At 43.1% G+C, this 24260-nt stretch overlaps 1 protein-coding gene across 2 annotated transcripts in view; it reads left to right on the forward strand.

Moving 5' to 3' along the window:
• Nucleotides 1–24260, forward strand: part of LOC140206005 (protein Niban 1-like) — a 137070-nt gene that overhangs the window by 47867 nt on the left and 64943 nt on the right. The window contains exons 1-4 of one of the 2 annotated variants that reach the window (XM_072274011.1): nt 4852–4956; nt 5590–5720; nt 18597–18728; nt 23693–23807. In XM_072274011.1, the coding sequence (XP_072130112.1) occupies nt 4932–4956; nt 5590–5720; nt 18597–18728; nt 23693–23807 (403 nt within the window). In that variant the 5' untranslated portion in view covers nt 4852–4931. Of the gene's footprint in view, nt 1–4851; nt 4957–5589; nt 5721–18596; nt 18729–23692; nt 23808–24260 lie in introns of those variants that run through there. The other variant, XM_072274010.1, reaches the window with a different exon arrangement.

Genomic DNA, 24260 nt, shown 5'->3' on the forward strand with positions numbered 1-24260 from the left:
GCTGCTGTGGACCTCTGCAGCATCTCACAGTTTGCTGCTCACTGCCAAATCAGGGATCCTATCCAAAACTCTTCACCCATGGAGGGAAGGCTTCAGCCTACAGGAGCTGGCAGAATGCCATGCACATCTGCCTGCCTTGTGGGCTCCCCCAAAGCACAGGCATTAAGGGACTGAGCTCATGTCTTCACAGAGGCTGTTTGCCTAATGGATCTCTGTGGGCCATACACAAAGAATGCGCCTCTGACAGCTGCTGCTCTTCAACCACCTACTCCCTCTGATCTACTGAGAGTTTTCTTCCTCATCCTTTCCTTCAGGGCAGTGATGTTCTCCTGCTGCAGGAAGAGCTGGAAGCAGAGATCCCGTCTTCAATGCCAAATAGAAGCAGATGCAAGACTGGCAATAGAACACACAGTCCTGAAACTTATGCTCTGAGACGGGGCACGGAAACCACACACCACTGCTGTGTGAAACTCAGAACTGAAGATCTTGAACTTTATTAGAATTGGAATTGATTTATTACTTTTTCGCGTACCGAGATGCAGTGAAAAGCTGACCTTGCAAACGGTTCTTACAGACCGGTTCTTTACATGGTGCATTGAGGTGTGTACAATAAAGTGTAAAGCCTACAGAGGAAGTGCGGTGTAAGTAAGCAACAAGGTGCAAGATCATAAACACAAGATTCTGCAGATGCTGGAAATCTGGAGCGACACACGCAAAATGTAAGATGGCAGCATGTTCGGACGCAACAGCCTCTCGGGTCAACAAAATGTGTTTTTGTCTTTTTTAAATGTCTTTTTTTTTAACGGTCGCAAGGCATGCTGGACATTAAGGTCTTCAAGTACTGCAGGTCTACCCCGGTGGAGGAGCTGGAGTAGCTGGACTCGAGGTAGACTGTGTTACTGCCTGCTGCAGGAAGGCATTGGAGTTGGTGCATGAAGGCGGTGTGCAGTCTAACAGCAAGTGATTGTCTTGGATGTTTCTCTTGTGATTGCGCAAGACCCTGTTGAGCATTGGTAATGGAGAATACCACAAGTCTGCTTCCCTTATCTATTGGTGAGACAGGCAGCGGCAGAGCTGTGTGGCCTTGGTTGGAGCAAGGATTAGGCCTCAAGCTATGAGCTTGCCTGCTGCAGCAGTCTAAGAGGAGAGATGCCAGAGGTGGTGTCGCGTGGTGTCCATGCTGGGTTGGTGCTGCTCGCCAATGTTTGCTCAGTGGAAGTGCATGCATGTGTGCATATGATCATCTACAGACTGCTGAGAACTGCTTGGTCTTGCTGATAATACTGATGCACCTTCAACTTACAGGGCATGTCACTCAGGCTCTTGGACTATATACAGTATATATTTTTTTGTGTGCGACTGTATGTTTAATGTAATCGTACATGTACCTTGTGCTGTGTAGGGTAGTTGGTACTATGTTTTGCACTTTAGCCCTGGAGAAACGTTGTTTTATTTGGCTGTATTCATATATGGTTAAATGATAATTAAACTTGAACTTGAAAATGATGGAGGAACTCAACAGTTCAGGCAGCATCTACGAGAATAAATAAACAGCTGACATTGCAGGCCAACACCTTTCATCAGGACTGGAAAGGGGGGGGGTGGGGAAGCGAGAATAAGAAGGTGGGGGAGGGGAGGGGAAGGGGTACAGCTCGAAGGTGATAGGTGAAGTTAGGTGGGTGGGGAAGGGGATCATGCGAGAAGCTGGGAGGCGATAGTGGAAAAGAGAAAGTATTGGGAAAGAAGGAATCTGATAGGAGAGGAGAGTGGACCACGGGAGAAAGGGAAGGAGGAGAGGCTGCAAGAGAGGTGGTAAGCAGGTGAGTAGAGGAGAGCTAAGAGCAGAGGCAGAATGGGCAATGGAAGAAGAGGGAAGGGGAAGGGCAAAAAAATTACTGGAATTTAGTGAAATCAGTGTTCGTGCCAGCAGGTTGGAGGCTACCAGATGGAACATGAGGTGTTGTTCCTCCAACATGAGAGTGGTCTCATCGTGGCAGTAAAGGAGGCCTTGGACTGATGTGGGGATGGGGATTGGAATTAAAGTGGTTGGCCACTGGGAAATTCTGCTTTTTGTGAATGGGCGAAGGTGCTCAACAAAGTGCTCTCACCAATGTAAAGGAGACCGCATCGGGAGCTCCGCTTACAGTAGACGGCACCAACAAATTTACAGGTGAAGTGTTTCCTCATCTGGAAGGACTGTTTGGAGCCCTGAGTGGTGGTGAGGGAGGAGGTGAATGGGCAGGTGTGGCACTTCGACTTGCAAGGAGAGAGATTAGTGGGGAGGGACAAGTGGACAGGGGATCATGGACAGAATATTCCCTGTGGAAAGTGGAGAGTTGGGGGGAGGTAAAGATGTGTTTTGTGGTAGGATCCAGCTGGAAGTATTGGATATTGTAGAGAACAATGTGTTGGATGCAGAGGCTCAAGGGGGAGGTAGGTGAGGACAAGAGGAACTCTATCCCTGTTAAGATGGCGGGATGATGGGTGAGGGCGGACGTCTGGGAAGTGAAAGAGATGCGGGTGAGGGCAGTATCAAAGGTCGAAAAGAAGAAACCCCGTTCTTTGAAGAAGGAGGCCATCTCTGATGTTCTGGAAAAGAAAGACTCATCCTGGGAACAGATGCAGTGGGGAAGAAGGAACTGAGAAAAGGGAATAGGATTTCTATAGGAGATAAGGTGGGAAGTGGTCTAGTCAAGACAGCTGTGGAGTTGGCAGTTTTATAAAAGATATCAGTCGAAATGTTTCCAGAGATGAAGACAGAGAGATCCAGAAAGGGGCGAGATGTGTCAGAAATGGACCAAGTGAATTTAAGGGCAGGGTGAAAGTTGGAGGGAAAGTTGGCGAAATTGACGAGCACAGCATGGGCGCATGAAGCAGCACAGATGCAGTCATCAATGTCGTGCAGAAAGAGTTGGGGAGCATTACCCAGGAAAACTTGGAACGTGGACTGTTTCACGTCCACAAGATGGAGGAGCGTGGTGATGGAGGGGAACTGGTCAGTTCTGTGGGCGAGAATGAAGTGGAGAGCTTTATAGCCTTCTTGATGGTGGATAGTAGTGTATAGGGACCGGACATCCATAGTGAAGATGAGGCAGTCAGGGCCAGGGAAATGAAAATTGTTGAGGAGATCGAGAGCATGTGAAGTGTTGCAGTTGTAAGTGGGAAGGGACTGAAACATCATCAAGATCACTAACATAATGAGGTAGGTCCTGAGGTCAAGAGTCCATCTTATCGTGCTAGCAAACCATTAATAGTGTCGTAACAGAGGGTTAGATGCCGTCCTTGACACTGGTGGTATGTTCTTTCAGGCTTTTGTATCTCATGCCCAGTGGAAGAGGGAAGAAGGGAGGATGTCCAGGGTGGGTGAGTGATTCAACTCTATTGGCTGCTTTACTGAGGCAGCCGAAGCATAGATGGAGCCCACAGAGGAGAGGCTGGTTTCTATGGTGTGCTAAGCTATGTCCACAATTCTCTGCAGTTTCTTGTGTTTACACACAGACAGGATGATTTCTTTGATGCATTGATGGAAATTGGTGAGCGTCGACAGGGACATGCCAAATCTCTTCAGTCTCCTGAGGAAGTAGAGAAGCTGGTGAGCTTTCGAGACCATAGTATCAATGTGTTTAGACAGTAAAAGCTATTGGTAATGTCCACTCCCCGATATTTGAAGCTCTCATCCTCAAACTGCCTCCTCCCCCTTTCTGAGGTCAATAACAAGCTCCTTCCTTTTGCAACTGTTGTTGTCATGAAAACATGTTACTAAGCTCTCTGTCTCCTTCATGTGCTCCTACTCTTCGTTACTTGTGATTTGGCCCAATACAGTTGTATCTCAAAACTTGTAGATGGAATTTGAGCAGTCACAAGTGTACCGGGAGTAGAGTAGGGGACTTAGCATACAAACTTATGGAGCACCAGTGTTTAGAATAACATCGGCAGAGGTGTTGTTGACTATCTGTACACTCTGTTGGTCAAGACATCAAGGATCCAGTTACAAAGGAAGGCATTGACTCCCAGGGTCCAGAGTTAATTTAGAATTATAGTGTTGATGGCGGGGCTTTAGTCAACAAACAATAAACGTTATCAGGCTTACATAAATCTTTTTGCTTTTCTCCTTTTTCAGCAGTCCCTGTCACTCTATTTCTAAAGAGTTTCATTTAATGTGGATTGGCTAAATGGCTTTAGGGTGATCCACAATACTGTTCTAACAGCGCAAAAAAAAAGGAGTAAAGTAAATGTTAGCTTAATGCATCTTGCTTAGGGGAAATCAATAAAAATTAGACAGTGACAGTGACCAAATCATTGGAAAAATTCTGAGTGATAGTGTTTTAACATCATTTGGAGAGCTCCAGATTAATCAAAGACAGTTAACGTCAGTTTGTCATGACTAATGTTTGAATTTCTTGAGGAGCTAACAAACAGGACCAGTGAGCCTATTTTGTTTCTTGCCCAGCTGGAAGTGCACTTGCTCTTTCCTGTTTTGACTCACTCAGCCCTCACAGTGCAGAGTGCAGCAGAGAAATACACCACACCTACCAGTACCTTTATTTTCAGCATTATACAAGGCAACTGGGAGCCCAAAGAGCATTAGTATTTCCTTCTGCACTTAATTAGTAAGAATTTAATGTTTTTGTTATTATTGAAAGGAGTTTTTCGACAATTAAATGATTACTTGAATAAAAGTTCTATTCTTGACAGGTTTTAGATCAAGTCATAGTACGGAAACTGCGTTGCTTAACGTACATATTACTAAGACTGCATTCTCTCATTGAACATTGCGAGAGTTCGATTTCTTATAACATCTCAAGATGCATGCTTTTGTTTTATCTGATTAGACTACTGTAATGCACCCTTTTCAGGACTGCCTAAGAAGGATATAAATCGGTTGCAGCTTGTTCAAAATGTAGCCTGAAGAACCCTCACCCAAAAAAAACATGAAATCTGAGCACACTTCACAAGGTTTGCATCATTACACTGGGTCTGTGTCCTTTAGAATCAATTTTAAAATGCTTTTAATTGTATACAAAGCTCTGAATAATCTAGCTCTTCTGTATATTTTGAAATGTCTATCCCCCTACATCCCTGTTCGTAATCTTATATCTGAGAAAATGATTTGCTTAGTGTTCGTAGAGCCAAGCACATAAGAACTGGTAATGTGGACTTTTGCTCTTAAGCACCAAAAATCAGGATTACTCTACTGACTGAGATACGCCAGGCTAGTACTGTGGAATGTTTCAAAGCTCTTCTAAAAGCCTGCTTTTTTAAAATTTGGCTTACTTTTAGGATTACTTAATGCCTGTTGATGTTGATTATATTTGTATAATTTGATATATTTTATTACATTTTATTCTATATAATATTCATTTTTACTTATGTTTTAAATTTTGTCACATATTTTTATGACTATATTGATTTAATTTTACAATCTATGTAAAGCACTTTGAGCATGCATCTTATTCTACAAAAGGTGCTAAATACTGTACATAAAGTTATTATTACTATCTAACCTGGTGGATTCCATCATGATTCATGCAAGCCTCTGGTTTTATTTCTGTGTTCCAATTTACTATTATTTTCCTGTTCTATTTTCAGGCAAGGCTGAAGCAGAACTTAAGAATTTCAGCCCTCATTACCAGCGGCAATACCCTGTGACGTTTTTCAATCACATTCGGCATGAGATAGAGCAAGGTGGAGAGGTCCAGCCCCAACTACTGCGTCGGAAGGTATGGTATAAGATACTATATATACTTTATCTATGATATAAGATACTGTATATACTTCAGCATTGGAAGTGTCATCTTATGAACTTCAGTGACATACATTCCGAGGGTATGTGGATCATTCTGAACTCTGAGCCACATTCCCTATGGGTATGGTCCATCCCGACTGCAGCAGAGCTCAAGGAATCATCTCCATAAACATCCTACTGTGTGTGCTGATGGTCTGAAATAAAAACAGGAAATACTTGGAATATTCAGCTAGTCAGACACCACCTGTGGAAGGGCAAGCAAAAATTTAGTGCTGGAACCAGCCCATGCCTCATGGTTGCCCCAATCTCCTGCACATATATCCTTTCAGCTCCCAAGGTCCTCCCAGTATTGTTGCCTTAGTTATTCCACTTGGCAAAGTGAAACCAACATATCAGTCCAATAATCTAGTTTGTAATCAGCACCACAGAAGGAGTGCTTTGTCTGGTCTTCACTCTGTTCTGGACAGGAGCTTGGATGGCAGGCTGTTACTTATAGGCTACAGCTTGATGTTCAACACAAGCATTCCATCTCAACCCACTGTCAAAATTCAAAACCCAGGGACTCCATTCCTCCCTCTGCAATTAGATACTCAACTACCTCATTGCAGACTTCGGCCAGTGATGACTGGTAACAACACCATCTCCTCATTGACCCATCAGTACAGGTGTGCCTCAAATCTGTGCGCTTAGCTCCCTACTCCACTCTCCTCTCTCCCTTCTCCACTCTCCACTCTCCCTTCTCCACTCTCCACTCTCCCTTCTCCCTTCTCCACTCTCCACTCTCCACTCTCCACTCTCCATTCTCCACTCTCCACTCTCCACTCTCCACTCTCCCTTCTCCACTCTCCACTCTCACTTGTCCATTCTCCACTCTCCACTCTCCACTCTCCACACTCCCTGCTCCACTCTCCACTCTCCACTCTCCACTCTCCCTTCTCCACTCTCCTTTCTCCATTCACCACTCTCCACTCTCCACTCTCCCTTCTCCACTCTCCACTCTCCACTCTCCCTTCTCCACTCTCCACTCCCCACTCTCCACTCTCCACTCTCCACTCTCCCTGCTCCACTCTCCACTCTCCGCTCTCCCGGCTCCACTCTCCACTCTCCACTCTCCACTCTCCCTTCTCCACTCTCCTCTCTCCCTGCTCCACTCTCCCTTCTCCACTCTCCACTCTCCCTTCTCCATTCTCCACTCTCCACTCTCTCTTCTCCACTCTCCCTTCTCCACTCTCCACTCTCCACTCTCCACTCTCCACTCTCCCTTCTCCACTCTCCCTTCTCCATTCTCCACTCTCCACTCTCCCTTCTCCACTCTCCACTCTCCACTCTCCACTCTCCCTTTTCCACTCTCCACTCTCTCTTTTCCACTCTCCACTCTCCACTCTCCACTCTCCCAGCTCCACTCTCCACTCTCCACTCTCCACTCTCCCTGCTCCACTCTCCACTCTCCACTCTCCACTCTCCCTTCTCCACTCTCCACTCTCCACTCTCCACTCTCCACTCTCCCCGCTCCACTCTCCCTTCTCCAATCTCCACTCTCCACTCTCCCTTCTCCACTCTCCCTTTTCCACTCTCCACTCTCCCTTCTGCACTCTCTACTCTCCCTTCTCAACTCTTCACTCTCCACTCTCCCGGCTCCACTCTCCACTCTCCACTCTCCACTCTCCCTTCACCACTCTCCACTCTCCACTCTCCCTTCTCGTAGTAAGGTGGATGAATTGAAAGTGCAGATTGTTATTAATGATTATGATGTAGTTGGGATCACAGAGACATGGCTCCAGGGTGACCAGGGATGGGAGCTCAACGTTCAGGGATATTCAATATTCAGGAGGGATAGACATGAAGGAAGGGGAGGTGGGGTTGCATTGCTGGTTAAAGAAGAGATTAACACAATAGAAAGGAAGGACATAAGCCGGGAAGATGTGGAATCGATATGGGTAGAGCTGCGTAACACTAAGGGGCAGAAGACGCTGGTGGGAGTTGTGTGCAGGCCACCTAACAGTAGTAGTGAGGTCGGAGATGGTATTAAACAGGAAATTAGAAATGTGTGCAATAAAGGAACAGCAGTTATAATGGGTGACTTCAATCGACATGTAGATTGGATGAACCAAATTGGTAAAGGTGCTGAGGAAGGGGATTTCTTGGAATGTATGCGGGATGGTTTTTTGAACCAACATGTTGAGGAACCAACTAGAGAGCAGGCTATTCTGGACTGGGTTTTGAGCAATGAGGAAGGGTTAATTAGCAATCTTGTCGTGAGAGGCCCCTTGGGTAAGAGTGACCATAATATGGTGGAATTCTTCATTAAGATGGAGAGTGACATAGTTAATTCAGAAACAAAGGTTCTGAACTTAAAGAGGGGTAACTTTGAAGGTATGAGACGTGAATTAGCTAAAATAGACGGGCAAATGACACTTAAAGGATTGACGGTGGATATGCAATGGCAAGCATTTAAAGGTTGCATGGATGAACAGCAACAAATGTTCATCCCAGTTTGGCAAAAGAATAAATCAAGGAAGGTAGTGCACCCGTGGCTGACAAGGGAAATTAGGGATAGTATCAATTCCAAAGAAGAAGCATACAAATTAGCCAGAGAAAGTGGCTCACCTGAGGACTGGGAGAAATTCAGAGTTCAGCAGAGAAGGACAAAGGGCTTAATTAGGAAGGGGAAAAAAGATTATGAGAGAAAACTGGCAGGCAACATAAAAACCGACTGTAAAAGCTTTTATAGATATGTAAAAAGGAGAAGACTGGTAAAGACAAATGTAGGTCCTCTGCAGACAGAAACAGGTGAATTGATTATGGGGAGCAAGGACATGGCAGACCAATTGAATAATTACTTTGGTTCTGTCTTCACTAAGGAGGACATAAATAATCTTCCAGAAATAGTAGGGGACAGAGGGTCCAGTGAGATGGAGGAACTGAGCGAAATACATGTTAGTAGGGAAGTGGTGTTAGGTAAATTGAAGGGATTGAAGGCAGATAAATCCCCAGGGCCAGATGGTCTGCATCCCAGGGTGCTTAAGGAAGTAGCCCAAGAAATAGTGGATGCATTAGTGATAATTTTTCAAAACTCGTTAGATTCTGGACTAGTTCCTGAGGATTGGAGGGTGGCTAATGTAACTCCACTTTTTAAAAAAGGAGGGAGAGAGAAACCGGGGAATTATAGACCGGTTAGCCTAACGTCGGTGGTGGGGAAACTGCTGGAGTCAGTTATCAAGGATGTGATAACAGCACATTTGGAAAGCGGTGAAATGATCGGACAAAGTCAGCATGGATTTGTGAAAGGAAAATCAAGTCTGACGAATCTCATAGAATTTTTTGAGGATGTAACTAGTAGAGTGGATAGGGGAGAACCAGTGGATGTGGTATATTTGGATTTTCAGGAGGCTTTTGACAAGGTCCCACACAGGAGATTAGTGTGCAAACTTAAAGCACACGGTATTGGGGGTAAGGTATTGGTGTGGGTGGAGAGTTGGTTAGCAGACAGGAAGCAAAGAGTGGGAATAAACGGGACCTTTTCAGAATGGCAGGCGGTGACTAGTGGGGTACTGCAAGGCTCAGTGCTGGGACCCCAGTTGTTTACAATATATATTAATGACTTGGATGAGGGAATTAAATGCAGCATCTCCAAGTTTGCGGATGACACGAAGCTGGGTGGTGGTGTTAGCTGTGAGGAGGATGCTAAGAGGATGCAGGGTGACTTGGATAGGTTGGGTGAGTGGGCAAATTCATGGCAGATGCAATTTAATGTGGATAAATGTGAAGTTATCCACTTTGGTGGCAAAAATAGGAAAACAGATTATTATCTGAATGGTGGCTGATTAGGAAAAGGGGAGGTGCAACGAGACCTGGGTGTCATTATACACCAGTCACCACTCTTTCGCAGCTACCATTGGGAAGAAAGTATAGAAATCTGAAGATCCACATTGCCAATTGCTTCTCTTCAACCATTCTGTTCTAGAATGAAGTGCCAAATCCTAATCACTACAGTTTAGCAATACTCTGAACACTTGACCACCTTGCATGAAAATGGATGTTTTTTGTTCTAATTGCGTTTTCTTGTAAAAGTTATGCAGTATAACTTATGTTTTTCTTGAAAATGCTGATTATATGATGTTATGTACCACCTGTGATGTTGCTGCAAGAAGGTTTTTCACTGCACCTGTGTACACATGTACTGGTGCATACAACAATAAACTCTTCTTTGACTTTGATCTTCCATCTGAAGTTCACATAAGAAATGGCAAAGTTACAAACATTCAGATTCCAGTCAAGCTAGTCCTGAATGAACACAGTCCCTGTAACTATAACTTGAACGCACTATCCCAGTAATTCTACCATTTACATTAGATTTGAGCCTGACTTCAGCTGAACCTTGGATGTAGCAAATTATTTGCATGACTTGTCAGGCCAGGAAGTGGTTGAGTTCAAAGCCTTTGAATATCCCCACATTTTATCAAAATACATCAGCTTCAACAAATGATCAACTGAACTACGAAAAGAGGCAGCCCTTCTGCAGTTGTTAGTCACGATTCTGTCGGAGTGCTTAATCATAGGTATGTTCTACTTTCTAATCCAGTTTTTAAACTTTGCCTCGAGTTAATCAAATGATACCTGAGAGCCACAAATGTTGGCAGTGAAGGATTGTACTGTGATGTGATCCCATCCAGTCATATTGTAACCACCGTGGAATCAGGCCTGTCAGCCTCCTGTGTCCCTGCTTATCTACACTAATCCCACTTGCTTCTATATCCCTCTCTGATTGCTCATTCCAATACCTGTTTAGAACTTTCTTAAATGTTGTTACTGTTCCTGCTTCCACCACATTCTCTGGCAGCTCATTCCAGATACCAACTGCTCTTTGGAAAAGTCTTTCCCTTTGAACCCTTGTAGAAGCTCTTCTTTTCTCCTTAAGACCCATAACCTCTAGTTTTAGATGCCATTACCATATGGAAAACAGACTATGTCTGTCTAACCTACTTGTGCCTCTCATAACTTTTTTTAACAAATGCATCATGTCGCCTCTCAGCCACTTCTGCTACCAGGCCGAGATTTAGAGGTTCCATCTCCCATTCCAGATGTTGTTTTGGTACTCAAAACCTCCATGGATATTAGCACTGAAGTTGATATTAGACGTTGACTAATCTTTGACAGTGAGATTCTCATCTAGTGGTCATTTTATATTAGAATATAGATCCTCCCCAGACTACAAGCACCCAATTTTACGTACAGCCCATAAATAGGAGTGAGCAGTTGGGAAAAGGGTGACTTGGATTCACTGCGACACACACAAACTGCTGAAGGAACCTCAGCAAGTCAAACAGCATCCATGAAGGGGAATAAACAATTGACAGTTTGTGCCGAGACCATTCATTAGGACTGGAGTGAGGAAGGGTCTAGGCCCAAAACGGCAACTGTATATTCCCCTCCGTAGTTGCTGCTTGACTCGCTGAGATCCCCCAGAATTGCGTGTGTGTGTTGCTCAAGATTTCCAGCTTCTGCAGAATCTCTTGTGCTACTGATTTGCTGGCTGCTGTGGGGTTGCAGGCACCTTCTCTCGTATGGGAACACGGTTTATGGAAATATCTGAATGGTTGAGTTCAATGCCCTGCTTGAACTAGACATTTCCCTTGCCTGGCTTAGGGTTTCCATTTAAATGTTGTGCCAGGAGGCTGCATTTTTGACTTGTGAAGTGTTTGGGTTATGAACAGTTTTCAGGAACAGAACTTTGTTGTTCCTCAGGGAGGACTCGTACCAGTGATTTGTGGACAATCATTCAGAGAACAGGCATTAATTTGGTTCTGGTCCCCATCCGAAATCCTGCTTCAGCTCTGGTGTTGGGAAGGCACAACAAAGAGGCATGTCACACCTCAAAAGAAAGCACAAGGAAGCTGAAAAGTGATAAGCAAGTTTACTTTGGGCTCCGTGGTGAGATTGTGAAAGTTTGCCCTTCATTGAAGAAGAGATACTCATTGTTAGAGCTGCTCAAAACCCATTCAACATGCCCAAAACTGAGCAGCTCAATTGATTTGTTTTGCCTGTCTTGCTCCCTGAGGTTCGAGTAGTTCTTCTTCAACTTTACTGCAGCCTAGAATACTTGCTTCCTCAAATGTCACCATTGCTCCAATGTTGCCACTGCTTTTATGAAGTAGCAAAGGATTTAATTTTCTTTGACTCATAAGATTCAATTTTTCCTCCAGAACTCTCCCTATCTATTTCCACCCAGGGATTTTAAACTAACCTTGACTACTCCATGTATCTGAACCATGCAGATGTCTATAGCTGTTTAAGTGAACTGATCTTATAATTTCAGCAAAGTCAACGTTATCTCCTGAAGGCCAGTGGAAGTGAGGCTCTGCATCTGTTCGTCATGCATTCATGAATTATCATCATGAATCAGGCTGAGTGTGTTCCTTATGGATTTCCTGTGAAACTGCTCAAGTGTGGCACGTGATTTGTGGTCACATTTCCGATTTTTGACATGATGTTACTGCTAGATCTGGTTTGTACCTCACCCCTTATGTTCCCCTTTACTGAACTCGAGCCTGTGCTGCTTTGAAAGAGTGATCGTGACGATTTGAAGCCCCAAGTGTTTGTAGGCTAGTGCAACAGGGGCATCATGTGAGCTGAGCAACAGCCCTCATTGGTTGAAGCCAGTAAAGGCATGGAGCAGGAGGTCAGAGATCTTACAGAACATTTATTTGACTATTATGCTTGCAACAATGGAACCTCACTGTAAACATTTTTTTCATTCCTTCTGAAGGAGGAAATGTAATTTTAAGACAATAGCTAACCTCCATTTTTCCTCCTAATATATCCATCAGAAGTCATAGAACACTACAGCACAGAAACAGGCTCTTTGGCCCATCCAGTTTATGCTGAACCATTAATCTGCCTAGTCCAATCGACCTGCAGCTGGACCATCACACCCTGTATCCCTCTCATCCATGTACCTATGAAATTTCTCTTAAATGTTGAAATTATCCTGCATCTACCACTAGAACTTGCAGCTTGTTCCACACTCTCACCACCCTCTGAGTGAAGAAGTTCCTCTTAAACATTTCACTTTTCACCCTTAACCCATGACCTCTAGTTGTAGACTCATTCAAGCTCAGTGGAAAAAAAACTACTTGCATTTACCCTACCAATGGCCCTCATAATATTTTATACCTCTATCAAATCTCCCCGCAATCTTCTATCTTCCAGGAAATAAAGTCCAAACCTGTTCAACCTTTCTCTATAATTCAGGTCCTCAAGTCCTAGCTACATCCTTGTAAATGTTCTCTCCACTCTTTCAATCTTACTTACATCTTTTCTGCAGGTAGGTGACCAAAACTACACTCAATACTTCAAATTAGACCTCAATAATGACTCACACAATTTCAACGTAACATCTGAACTCCCGTACTCAATACATTAATTTATGAAGGCCAGTATGCTAAAAGCTTTCCTTATGACCCTATCTACCTGTGACACCACTTTCAAGGAATTATGGATCTCTCTTCCCAGATCTCTCAGTTCTACCACACTTCTCAGTGCCCTGCTGCTCACCATATAAGACCTACCTTGGTTGGTCCTGCTGAAGTTCAACACTTCACATTTGTCTACATTAAATTCCATCAGCCATTTATCAGCTCATATCTCCAGCTTGTTCAGATCATGCAGCAAGCTTTGATAGTCTTCCTCGCTATCCACTACACCCCCAAACTTAGTGTCATCCGCAAATTTACTGATGCAGTTTATGACATTATCATCCAGATTGTTGATATAGATGACAAACAACAATGGATCTAGCACCGATCCCTGATGCATACCTCCAGTCATGGACCTCCAGTCAGAGAGGCATCCATTTACAACCACTGCCTGGCTTCTTCTGCAAAGCCAATGTCTAATCTAATTTACTACCCCATCTTGGATGCCAAACAACTGAAACTTCTTGACTAACCTCCCATGTGGGACCTTGCCAAAGGCCTTGCTGAATTCCATGTTGAAGTTCTCCTCTGTAATCTGTATAGGTTCCATGGCATTGCTTCACACCTTTTGACTCTATGTCCATCTCCCAAGTAAATACAGAGCCAAAAACCCCATTGAAGATCTCTCCCATCTCTCTTGGCTCCACTCATAGATTACCATTCTGATCTTCCAGAGGACCGATTTTGTCCCTTGCTATCCTTTTGCTATTAACATATCTGTAGAAACCCTTAGGATTCTCCATTACCACGTCTGCTAGAGCAACCTCATGTCTTCTTTCAGTCTTCCTGGTTTCCTTCTTAAGTGTTCCCTTGCATTTCTCATTTGTTGCTGACTGTCTATACCTACTACGCACTTCCTTCTTTTTCTTAACCCGAGCCTCTATATCTCTCAAAAAAATTATCTATGCACTACCTCCCAGGAAAATTATTCAAAACAGTGGGTCAATTTCCCATTGATGGTGTTGCAATCCATTGAGTAGTTGATGCTTCCTACTGTACAAATCAACCATCAGACCAATGGATACTGCAGGATTTAACCTTGACACCAAGATATGTCGCCATATGGAGGCTTCCTTGCACAGGATCACAAGAGACTGCGGAGGACTGTAAACTCAGACAGCTCCATTGCAGGCATGACCCTCCCTGCTGTCGAAAATATCAAGAAGGTGCTTCAAGAAGGTGGTGGCCATGATTGAAGATGCTCACCATCCAAGACATGGCCTCTGCACTTTACTACCATTGGGGTAGAGGTACAGGAGCCTAAAGACACACACTCAATATTTTAGGAACAGCTTCCTCCACTTTCCCATCAGATTTCTGCACTGTCCATGAACCAATGAACACTATCTCGTATTTGTCTTTTGCAATATTTATTTATTTTGTAACTTCTAGTAATTTTTGTATCTTGCACTGTACTGCTGCTGCAAAACAACAAATTTCACACATATGTCAGTGACAATAAACCTGATTCTGAATCATTTTAACAGTCATGATAGTTCCGAAGTGGTGCCAGTTTATGCAGAGCAAGCTCCAGAATGTGATAATGGCCAGACAATGTTTTTCAACTATGGGAATTGAGGAAAATGGTGGATAATTTCTCTTCTTATTTGCTGCAGAACCTTTTGGATTCACTTGAGAGAGGCACTACTGTTCCATATAAATACACTGACAGTGCAATGCTCATTCAGTTTTGCACCCGAACCTCAGCATCGCTTATTGAGTTTCTGATCTGGAATAGACATTTTTTTTTGGTTGTGATCTCTCTGAACAAACCCATACCTTGATTCTTCAAAATTCCTTCTAAGTTCGAGGTAAAATGAAGGAAGTTAAAATAGTCAAAAGAAGTAACCATGGGCTCTCACATGGGTCCCAGCTATGCCTGCCTTTTTGTTGGCTGTGTGGAACAGTCTATGTTCCAAGCCTACACTGGTGTCCGTCCCCCACTTTTCCTACACTACATTGAAGACTGCATTGGTGCTGCTTCCTGCACTGATTCAAGCTTGTCGACTTCATCAACTTTGCCTCCAACTTCCAATCTGCCCTCAAATTTACCTGGTCCATCTCCAACACCTCACTCGTCTTTCTCGCTATCACTGTCCCTATCTCTGGAGATACCTTATAAACTGATGTCTATTATAAACCCACTGACTCTCACAGCTACCTGGGCTGTTCCTCTTCACACCCTGTTACTGGTAAAAACACCATCCCCTTCTCTCAGTTTTTCTGTCTCCACCACATCTGCTCTGAGGATGAGGCTTTCCATTCTAGAATGAAAGTGATGGCCTCCTTTTTCAAAGAAAGGAGCTTCCCTTTCTCCACCGTCAACGCTGCCCTCAACTGTGTCCCTTCCATTTCACACACGTCTGTTCTCACCCCTTCCTCCCGCCTTCCTACAAGGGATAGGATTCCTTGTCCTCACCTACCAGCCTCCACATCCAGTACATAATTCTCCGGTGGGAATTCCAATGGGATCCTACCACCAAGCACATTTCCCTCCCCACTTTCCAATGGGATTGCTCCCTATGTGACTTCATTGTCCACTGATCTCCCTCCTGGCACTTATCCTTGCAAGCGAAACAAATGCTACACCTGCCCCTACACCACCTCCTTTGCTTCCATTCAGGGCCCCAAACAGTCCTTCCAGGTGAGGCAACACTTTACCTGTGAGTCTGTTGGGGTCATATACTGTGTCCAGTGCCCAAATGTGGCCTCCTGTATTCCGGTGAGACCCGAAGTAGATTGGGAGACTGCTTTGTCGAGCACCTACACTCTGTCCACCTGAAGAAGCGAGATCTCCCAGTGGCCACCCATTTAAATTCCACTTCCCAATCCCATTCCAATGTGTCAATCCATGGCCTCCTCTACTGTCGCGATGAGGCCACACTCAGGTTGGAAGAACAACACCTTATATTCTGTCTGGGTAGCCTCCAACCTGATGGCATGAACATCAATTTCTCGAACTTCAAGGTAATGCCCCCCCTCACCATTCCCCATCCCCTTTTCCCTCTCTCATCTTATCTCCTTGCCTGCTCATCTCCTCCCTCTGGTGTTCCTTTTCTCTCTTCCATGGCCTTCTGTTCTCTATCTGGCTCCCCTTTCTCCAGCCCTGTATCCCTTTCACCAATCGACCTCACATCTCTTTATTTCCCCCTTCCCCCTTTGTTTCACCCATCACCTTGTGTTCCTCTCTCCTCCCCCCACCCTCACCCCCCGCTTTTTAAATCTACTCCTCAGCTTTTTTCTCTCCATTCCTGCCAAAGGGTTTTGGCCCAAAATGTCGATTGTACTTTTTTCCCACAGATGCTCCCTGACCTGCTGTGTTCCTCCAGCATTTTGTGTGTCTTGCTTTAGTTAAAATAGGAAGCTGGGAACTTGGAAGTCCACATCTTCCTCCTCAATCTCTGTAATTCACTCTTGTATATATTCACAGAGTTTTCTTCCTCAGAATGCTCTGAAAATCCTAGGAAGATTTGCATATATTCAGTGAAACAATCTCTATCTCCTTTTCTGACATCACTAACATTGAAAAGATTAGTTCTAAAATGCTACACTTATCAATGAACACAGGCCATTGTTTCAAAGGAAGCGAAATTTGCACACAGACAAGTGTTGCATTTTTGCACAAAGCAATCTTGCTGCTGATGTGATGGTGTGCCGGTCTGCAACAATTCACCCTCTGATTCAGGAGGTTCCACTGCAATGTTCAAATAGGCATTTGAATTAGGACCATATTATCCAGTTGCTTTTGTACCCTGTCCTCTGCATGTCTGTCCAGGTGTAAAAGGAAAGGAGACTTTAGTCATTTTTTGTTGAAATATACACACTTCCATCTAAATTCCAGTGAGTTTAAGCACCATTCTGGAGGCTTGACAACATAATCTAGGTTGACACCACTGTTCCCTCTAAGCTGTGGGGCTGTATGGTCATGTAGTAATCGAAACACTCCCATGCACATAGCCTGTGTTGCTGAACAGCTGGAATTTTCTTTATGTAATGTTTTATTAAAGTGCCGTGCAGTTTTCAGGCTGTGTAAAAAAAAATAAATTCCTGCTCAGAGCAATGATTGGACCATGCAGCTGTAAAAAAAAATGAGAGGGAATGTTTTTATACTGTTCAGATGCTGTTTCATTGAAGATGTAATCTCAGAGATCCTGGTTTACCCAACCAATTAAACATAAAATAAATAATTACCCATGGCTGGGAAGTTAGTTCAATGTTCTGGTAAGCATTTTACACCTGAGCCAAACAGTAAAGCAGAGCATCTGGTCATTGGTATAAATAATAGCCCTGCATTCTTTCTGAGGACTTTTCAGTTGTTGTGTTTGCCTAAATTATAATACTTGACTTGATACAGATTGTGAACGTTGCTGTTAATACTGACCATTTGTTCTTTCCCCATCTGATGAAGAAAGCTCTAACCTCAACCCATGACAGATTAGTCATTAGCTGATTTCTGAGTAATTGGATATATTTATAGACATTGCACCAAAATTAAAGTATTTTTGCTCTGATAAATGAAGTCTGGGCAGTTTAGATGAGTGAACATGTTGACAGAGATTTCATTATTTGATGTAAGAATGCTTCTGCTTGTTTGGTTTACCAACATTGTGAATGATTTAATGAAAGGTTCCTCTATTGGGTACTACTAATGAGATCCTTGGGATGTATTTGTGGTTTCGCTGGACATACCAAAATGAAAATCTTCACAACCACATTTCATTAATTCCATATTCAGTGGTGATTAAGGATTGCTGCTGTCTCTCGCTGCCCTTATTTGCACGTTTTGGCCTTAATTAAAGCAAATGGATATATTGTTAATGTAACTTTATTTGGACTTTCTCCTACAGATTAATGAAGTTGCTTTCAGAATGGAAAAATAACTGACATTAGATGAAAGCTTTTGTGTCTAAAAAAAAACAAAATGCAGTTTAATTTTCTTTGATACGCTTGTTCTTTTTTTTTTAAATATTTTGCTTGTAGCTCTTGTTTTTTTTTAATGGTCTGTTAACCTTGGTGAAAAGTGGAGCCAGGAAATCTGTATCAAACAATTGAATGTCCTTCCTCCTCTGATACTCAGTAGTCTCAAGATTTGACACACTCTGTAAGAGTGCTGCTTTTCCCCACTTCCCACTGAAGTTTCCTATGGTGTCATGTACAGCCCCTTGTCTGGACTGATTTGTTCTGGGAAAGGCATGAATCAAAGTCAGAGTCTACACACATCCCTGATGCTCAGCACCAAGCATTGTCTTATTGGTGCTTGACACGTTTCTAATTGCGTTTTATGGTGAGATACCAAATCTCTCACTGAAATAACTTAAAATGAAGTAATTGGTTTTCTCTGAACTATGCTTTAGATCTGAAATGCTTTCTTTCAGGAGCCAGTAGACACTGGGACAGTGGTATATGAACAAGTCGTGATACAATATGTGGAAGAATTGAAGAAATGGAGAGATCGATACCTCGTTGTAAAAAATGACAACAGCATTGAATGCTATGAAAACAAGGATGTAAGTAGTTCTCAATGTCATAGCACAAATATGGGCCATTTTGGCCCAACATGTTGATGCTGACTTTTAAGTCCATATCCATCTACACCATGCTTATTCGCGTGCCTGTGTAACTGTTTCATGAATGTAATGATGTAGCAAGTTCTAGATATCAATCACTCTCTGAGTGAAATAAACTTTCCCCTCAAATCCCCTTCAAAAGCCCTTCCTCTAACTTTAAACCCATGCATCTTGTTTTTCATACCCTTATCTTAGGGGTAAATATTCTACTCTCGCTCCTCCCTGTGCCTCACATGATTTTATATACATCCATTTGATCATCCCCGACCAAAATCTGCCCCAGAGAACACAAAATCAGTCTATTAAATTTCTCCTTATCGCTGCAATTCTCTAGTCCAGACTACAGCCTGGTGAATTTCCTTTGCACTTCTCAAGTAAAACCACATCATTTCAATAACGTGGTAAACAGAGTTGCACTTAAGTATGCTCTAACCTGTATTTTCTGAATTTGCAACAAAATGCACCAACTTTCATATTATTTGCCCTTGCTGGTGAAAACAAGCATGCTGTATGCCTTCTATACCAAGCACCTCTCTGTACAGCTACTTTCAGGGAATTATGGACCTGAGTCCCAAGGAGCTTCTGGTCATCATCATTTCCTCGAGCCTTGTTATTTATGCATATGTCCTACATCTATCTGAATTCCCAAAATGCATCACCTCACATTTGTCAGGGTTAAATTCCATTCAACACTCTGGCTTGCCTTCTATCTGTATTCTGCTGAAAGCTTAGACAACCGTCCTTGATATCCACAACACCAACAACATGCATGTCAGCCACAAATTTATTATTCATACTTCCTATATTCTCATCCAGAATATTAATATATATTACAAACAAAAAGGGTCTCAACTCCAATCTTTTGTGAGGTACCACTGGTCACAAATTCTTCCTTCCACTACTCCCCTCTGCCTTCCATAAGCAATCTGGATTCAGTTAACCAATTTGCCTTGACCTCTCTGGACCAGCCTACCATGCCAGGCATTGGCAAATACCTTACTGAAGTCCACATAGACAACATCTGCCATCCTTTCTCCCTATCAGTTTTCTTAGTTGTTTTCTCTAAAAGCTCAATCAAGTTAGTGAGTCGAGTCAGGATTTCTGATTTCTCCTGCACAAAGCCATGCTGGCCATGCCTGATGAGCTGCTGCCCTTCCAAATGTACATACATCCCATTCCTTAGGATTTTCTCCAATAATTTCCTTTCCACTGAATTATAGGCTGGCCTATAGTTAAATAGTTAATCCCCGCTGTCCCTCTTAAATACAGGAAAATCATTAGCATTTCTGCTGTCTTCTTGTACCTTACCCATGGCTAGAGAAGATACAAAAATCTCTGTCAGGGTCCCAAGTGTCTCCTCCCTTGCTTCTAATAGCAACTTGGGATAGATCTCAGCCAGCCTTGGGAACGCGTCAATTCTAAAGTGTTCCATGACATCTAGCACCTTCTCCTTCTTGATAAAGATCTGCTCCAGAATGTCCTTGTACCTCTCTCTGAACTGACTAATTTCCATGTCTTTCCTTTTGGTGAATACAGATGAAAAGTATGTACTTGTTTAAGACTTGTCCACATCACCTGGCTCCTAACATAGTTTAACCTTTTGGTCCTTTGGGGAATTTACTCTTTCCCTGGCTATCCTCTTGTTCCTAGTATACTTACAAAATATACTGGGATTCTGCTTAAATCTTATTTGCCAAGGGTATTCATGGCTGCTCTTTGGACACCCTAAATTGTAATCTACATGCTCAACATTTCTCAAGAAGCTCCTTGAAACCTAGTTTCCTTTCCTTCCCATAGCTTTCCTTTGTTTTTCCCTCTCTGGATCAAAATATTCTGTAGTCAAAGATTTCTTATTCTTGCCATCTTTGCCTTTCACTTATAGAATACGTTGGCTCTGAATTCATAATAACTCTCTTTTAGAAAATTCTCACGTATCAACTAACTTTCACCAGGTTCTGTGTTATTGAAATCAGCTTTCCCCCAGTTCAAAACCATAAACTGAAGACCAGCCTCGTCCCAACTAACTTATAATTTACAGAGTTACTGTCCCTAAAGCTTCCCACAGTGATCCTTCCACAACCTGCCCAGTCTCTGCAGGTTTGACACTGCTATCAAAGCCAAAACAAAATAAAATGCACTAGTGCTACATTAGACTATAAAGCTCAAAATTAACAAATGGAAGGTTGAACACCTTCCCTGTAAGTAGCAACAACTGAATGTAGATTCTTAGCACAGTTTGCAGGCTCTCTTTGATCTCCACAGCAAGATTGTCACTATGATCAGCAAAATTTGCAAAGTGTTTTGTGATCTAATAGCGTGTGGTACCCAGCTAATATTCTCCATGATAGTGTCACTGGATGTCTTATTTCAAAAATATGTATTATTCATAATACATACAGTAAATACAATAGATAGTTGGCTTTCTTTACCATCATTATGGCATCTGTTCAATAACTTTTCATGCTTTGCATCAGCACCACTATTTTTTCCTCCTGAAATTGGAAGAGAAGTCAGCAGGAAGTCACTGATCATAAATTACATGTATTGGTCCTGCTCATGTCATTTTCCTCCCTGGTATGGTGAGAGGAGAGAGGTTTCTTAGTGACATGGCCAACTGCAGTTCAAGAGAATTTTATAAATATCTAAGTGTGAATTAGTTTTTGCAGATTACTTGTGATGGAATGACAGTGACAATGATGATCAAATTAATGACTTCATCTTTATTAGCATGCAATGGCCTTCATTTGAGGTGACTGATATTCTTGAATAGATCCATATAATTTTATTTGTATTTAAAATACCATTGGTAGTGGTTCTTAGAACTTCCTGTCAGCCTGTTTACTTTATATAAAACTTGGCGAGGAATTAACAGACAAAATTGAAAAGAAAGCTTGGCATTCAACAATACATTTCTATAAAGTGAGAATATTAACTGTGACTTTGAAATTGTCAACCACAATTGTGGCAGTATAGAAACGTAGAAAACCTACAGCAGAATACAGGCCCTTTGGCCCACAAAGCTGTGCCGAACATATCCTTACCTTAGAAATTACCTAGGGTTACCCATAGCCCTCTATTTTTCTAAGCTCCATGTACCTATCCAGGAGTCTCTTAAAAAAACCCTATCGTATCCGCCTCCTCCACCGTCGCTGGCAGCCCATTCTATGCATTCACCACCCTCTGCGTAAAAAAATACTTACCCCTGACATCTCCTCTGTACCTACTTCCAAACACCTTAAAACTGTGCCCTCTCGTGCTAGCATTTCAGCCCTGGGAAAAAGCCTCTGACTACCCACACGATCAATGCCTCTCATCATCTTATACAGCTCTATCAGATCACCTCTCATCCTCCGTCGCTCCAAGGAGAAAAAGCCGAGTTTGCTCAACCTTTTCTCAAAAGGCATGCTCCCAATCCAGGCAGCATCCTTATAAATCTCCTCTGCACTCTTTCTATGGTTTCCACATCCTTCCTGTAGTGAGGTGACCAGAATTGAGCAAGTGGGGTCTGACCAGGGTCCTATATAGCTGCAACATTACCTCTCGGCTCCTAAACTCAATCCCAAGATTGATGAAGGCCAATGCATCGTATGCCTTCTTAACCACAGAATCAACCTGCGTAGCAACTTTGAGTGTCCTATGGACTCAGACCCCAAGATCCTTCTGATCCTCCACACTGCCAAGAGTCTTACCATTAACACTATATTCTGCCATCATACTTGACCTACCAAAATGAACCACTTCACACTTCTGGGTTAATCTCCATCTGCCACTTCTCAGCCCAGTTTTGCATCTTATCAATGTCCTGCTGTAACCTCTGACAGTCCTCCACACTATCCACAACACCCCCAGTCTTTGTGTCATCAGTAAATTTACTAACACATCCCTTCACTTCCTCATCCAGGTCGTTTATAAAAATCACAAAGAGTAGGGGTCCCAGAACAGATCCCTGAGGCACACCACTGGTCCCCGACCTCCATGCAGAATATGATCTGTCTACGACCACTCTTTGCCTTCTGTGGACAAGCCAGTTCCGGATCCACAAAGCAATGTCCCCTTGGATCCCATGCCTCCTTACTTTCTCAATAAGCCTTGCATGGGATACCTTATCAAATACCTTGCTGAAATCCATGTACACTACATCTACTGCTCAACCTTCAATATGGTAGCATTGCAGTTAGTGCAATGCTATTACAGTGCTAGTGATCCAGGTTCAATTCAGCTGCTGTCTGTAAAAAGTTTGTATGTTCCCCTCTTGCTCGCATGAGCTTTCTCTGGGCGCTCTAATTTCCACCCTCGTTCCAAAGACTTATGGGTTAGTAGATTAGTTTGTCACAGTCCCCGGCAACACTCTCCCTCTAGAAGAACAGCAAGCCTTAGGAGAATGCTTGTTCACTACAGGCTCAATTGTGGCCTGAGCCCAGATGCCTTTCAATGGTAGCTCACCACTGGGTTGCTGCCTGGTTAACATTCAACCAGAACTTCACCCCTGTAACGGAGAACCTAATTCTAGAGATTTTGTCACAGAAAAAAAAAACAAAACATTGGTAAATTGGTTTATTATTGTCACATGTACCAAAAAGTACAATTACAAACTTTGTCTTATCCATATAGATCACGTTATCATATCAACACATTGAGCAACAGAATGCAGAATCAAGTGTTACAATTACAGAGAAAGTGCAGTTCAGGTGAATATTAAGATGCAAGATCATTTCAAGTTAGATTGTGAAGTGGAGGTAATTATTTTTATGCAAAGGGACTGTTCAGTAGTCATATAATGGTGGAATAGAGGCCGTCCTGCAGACTCATGGTGCATACTTTCGGGCTTTTTAATACTACATTAAACTTGCAGTTGGTTTGCTGTGGGCACTGATTATTTTTTGTCTGTTGCTTCTCTACGTCAGGCCTATCGTAAAGGAGGTGGCCCAAAATGTAAACTGCATCCCACTGGCTGCAGGGTGTTAACATCCATGTCTGAGTACACCCTGCTGGTGGATAAATATTTCCCTGACCCAAGCGGTGAGTTGTTGACATTTTGATGGCATTTTGATTTGCACAGCTGCCTTAGTATATGTCTGTATTTCCTTCATGTTATTCTGGAAAAATGGGTATTTTTGTTCAGAGCAACTTCTCAGTAAAAGTTCTGAGCCTCAGGAGGGTAGGATGAAGTCAGGTGGAGCAATAGTCATCGGCAACGCGATAGTTGGGGGGATGGATAGGAGCTTCTGTAGCAGAAAAAGAGACACCAAGATAATATGTTACTTCCCAGTTGTTAGGATCCAGGATATCTCTGAGCAGGTGCAGAATATTCTGGGGAAGGGGTGACCTGTACAAGTGGGGCAGGTTGCACCTGAACTGGACAGGAACAAATATCCTGGAAGGGAAGTTTGCTGATGGTATTGGGGAGGGTTTAAACTGGATTTTCAGGGGTGTGGAAACTGAAATGAAGAGGCAGAGGATGGGGCAGTTGGC

The sequence above is a fragment of the Mobula birostris genome, chromosome 12 (assembly GCF_030028105.1).
Source record: "Mobula birostris isolate sMobBir1 chromosome 12, sMobBir1.hap1, whole genome shotgun sequence".
NCBI lineage: Eukaryota > Metazoa > Chordata > Chondrichthyes > Myliobatiformes > Myliobatidae > Mobula > Mobula birostris.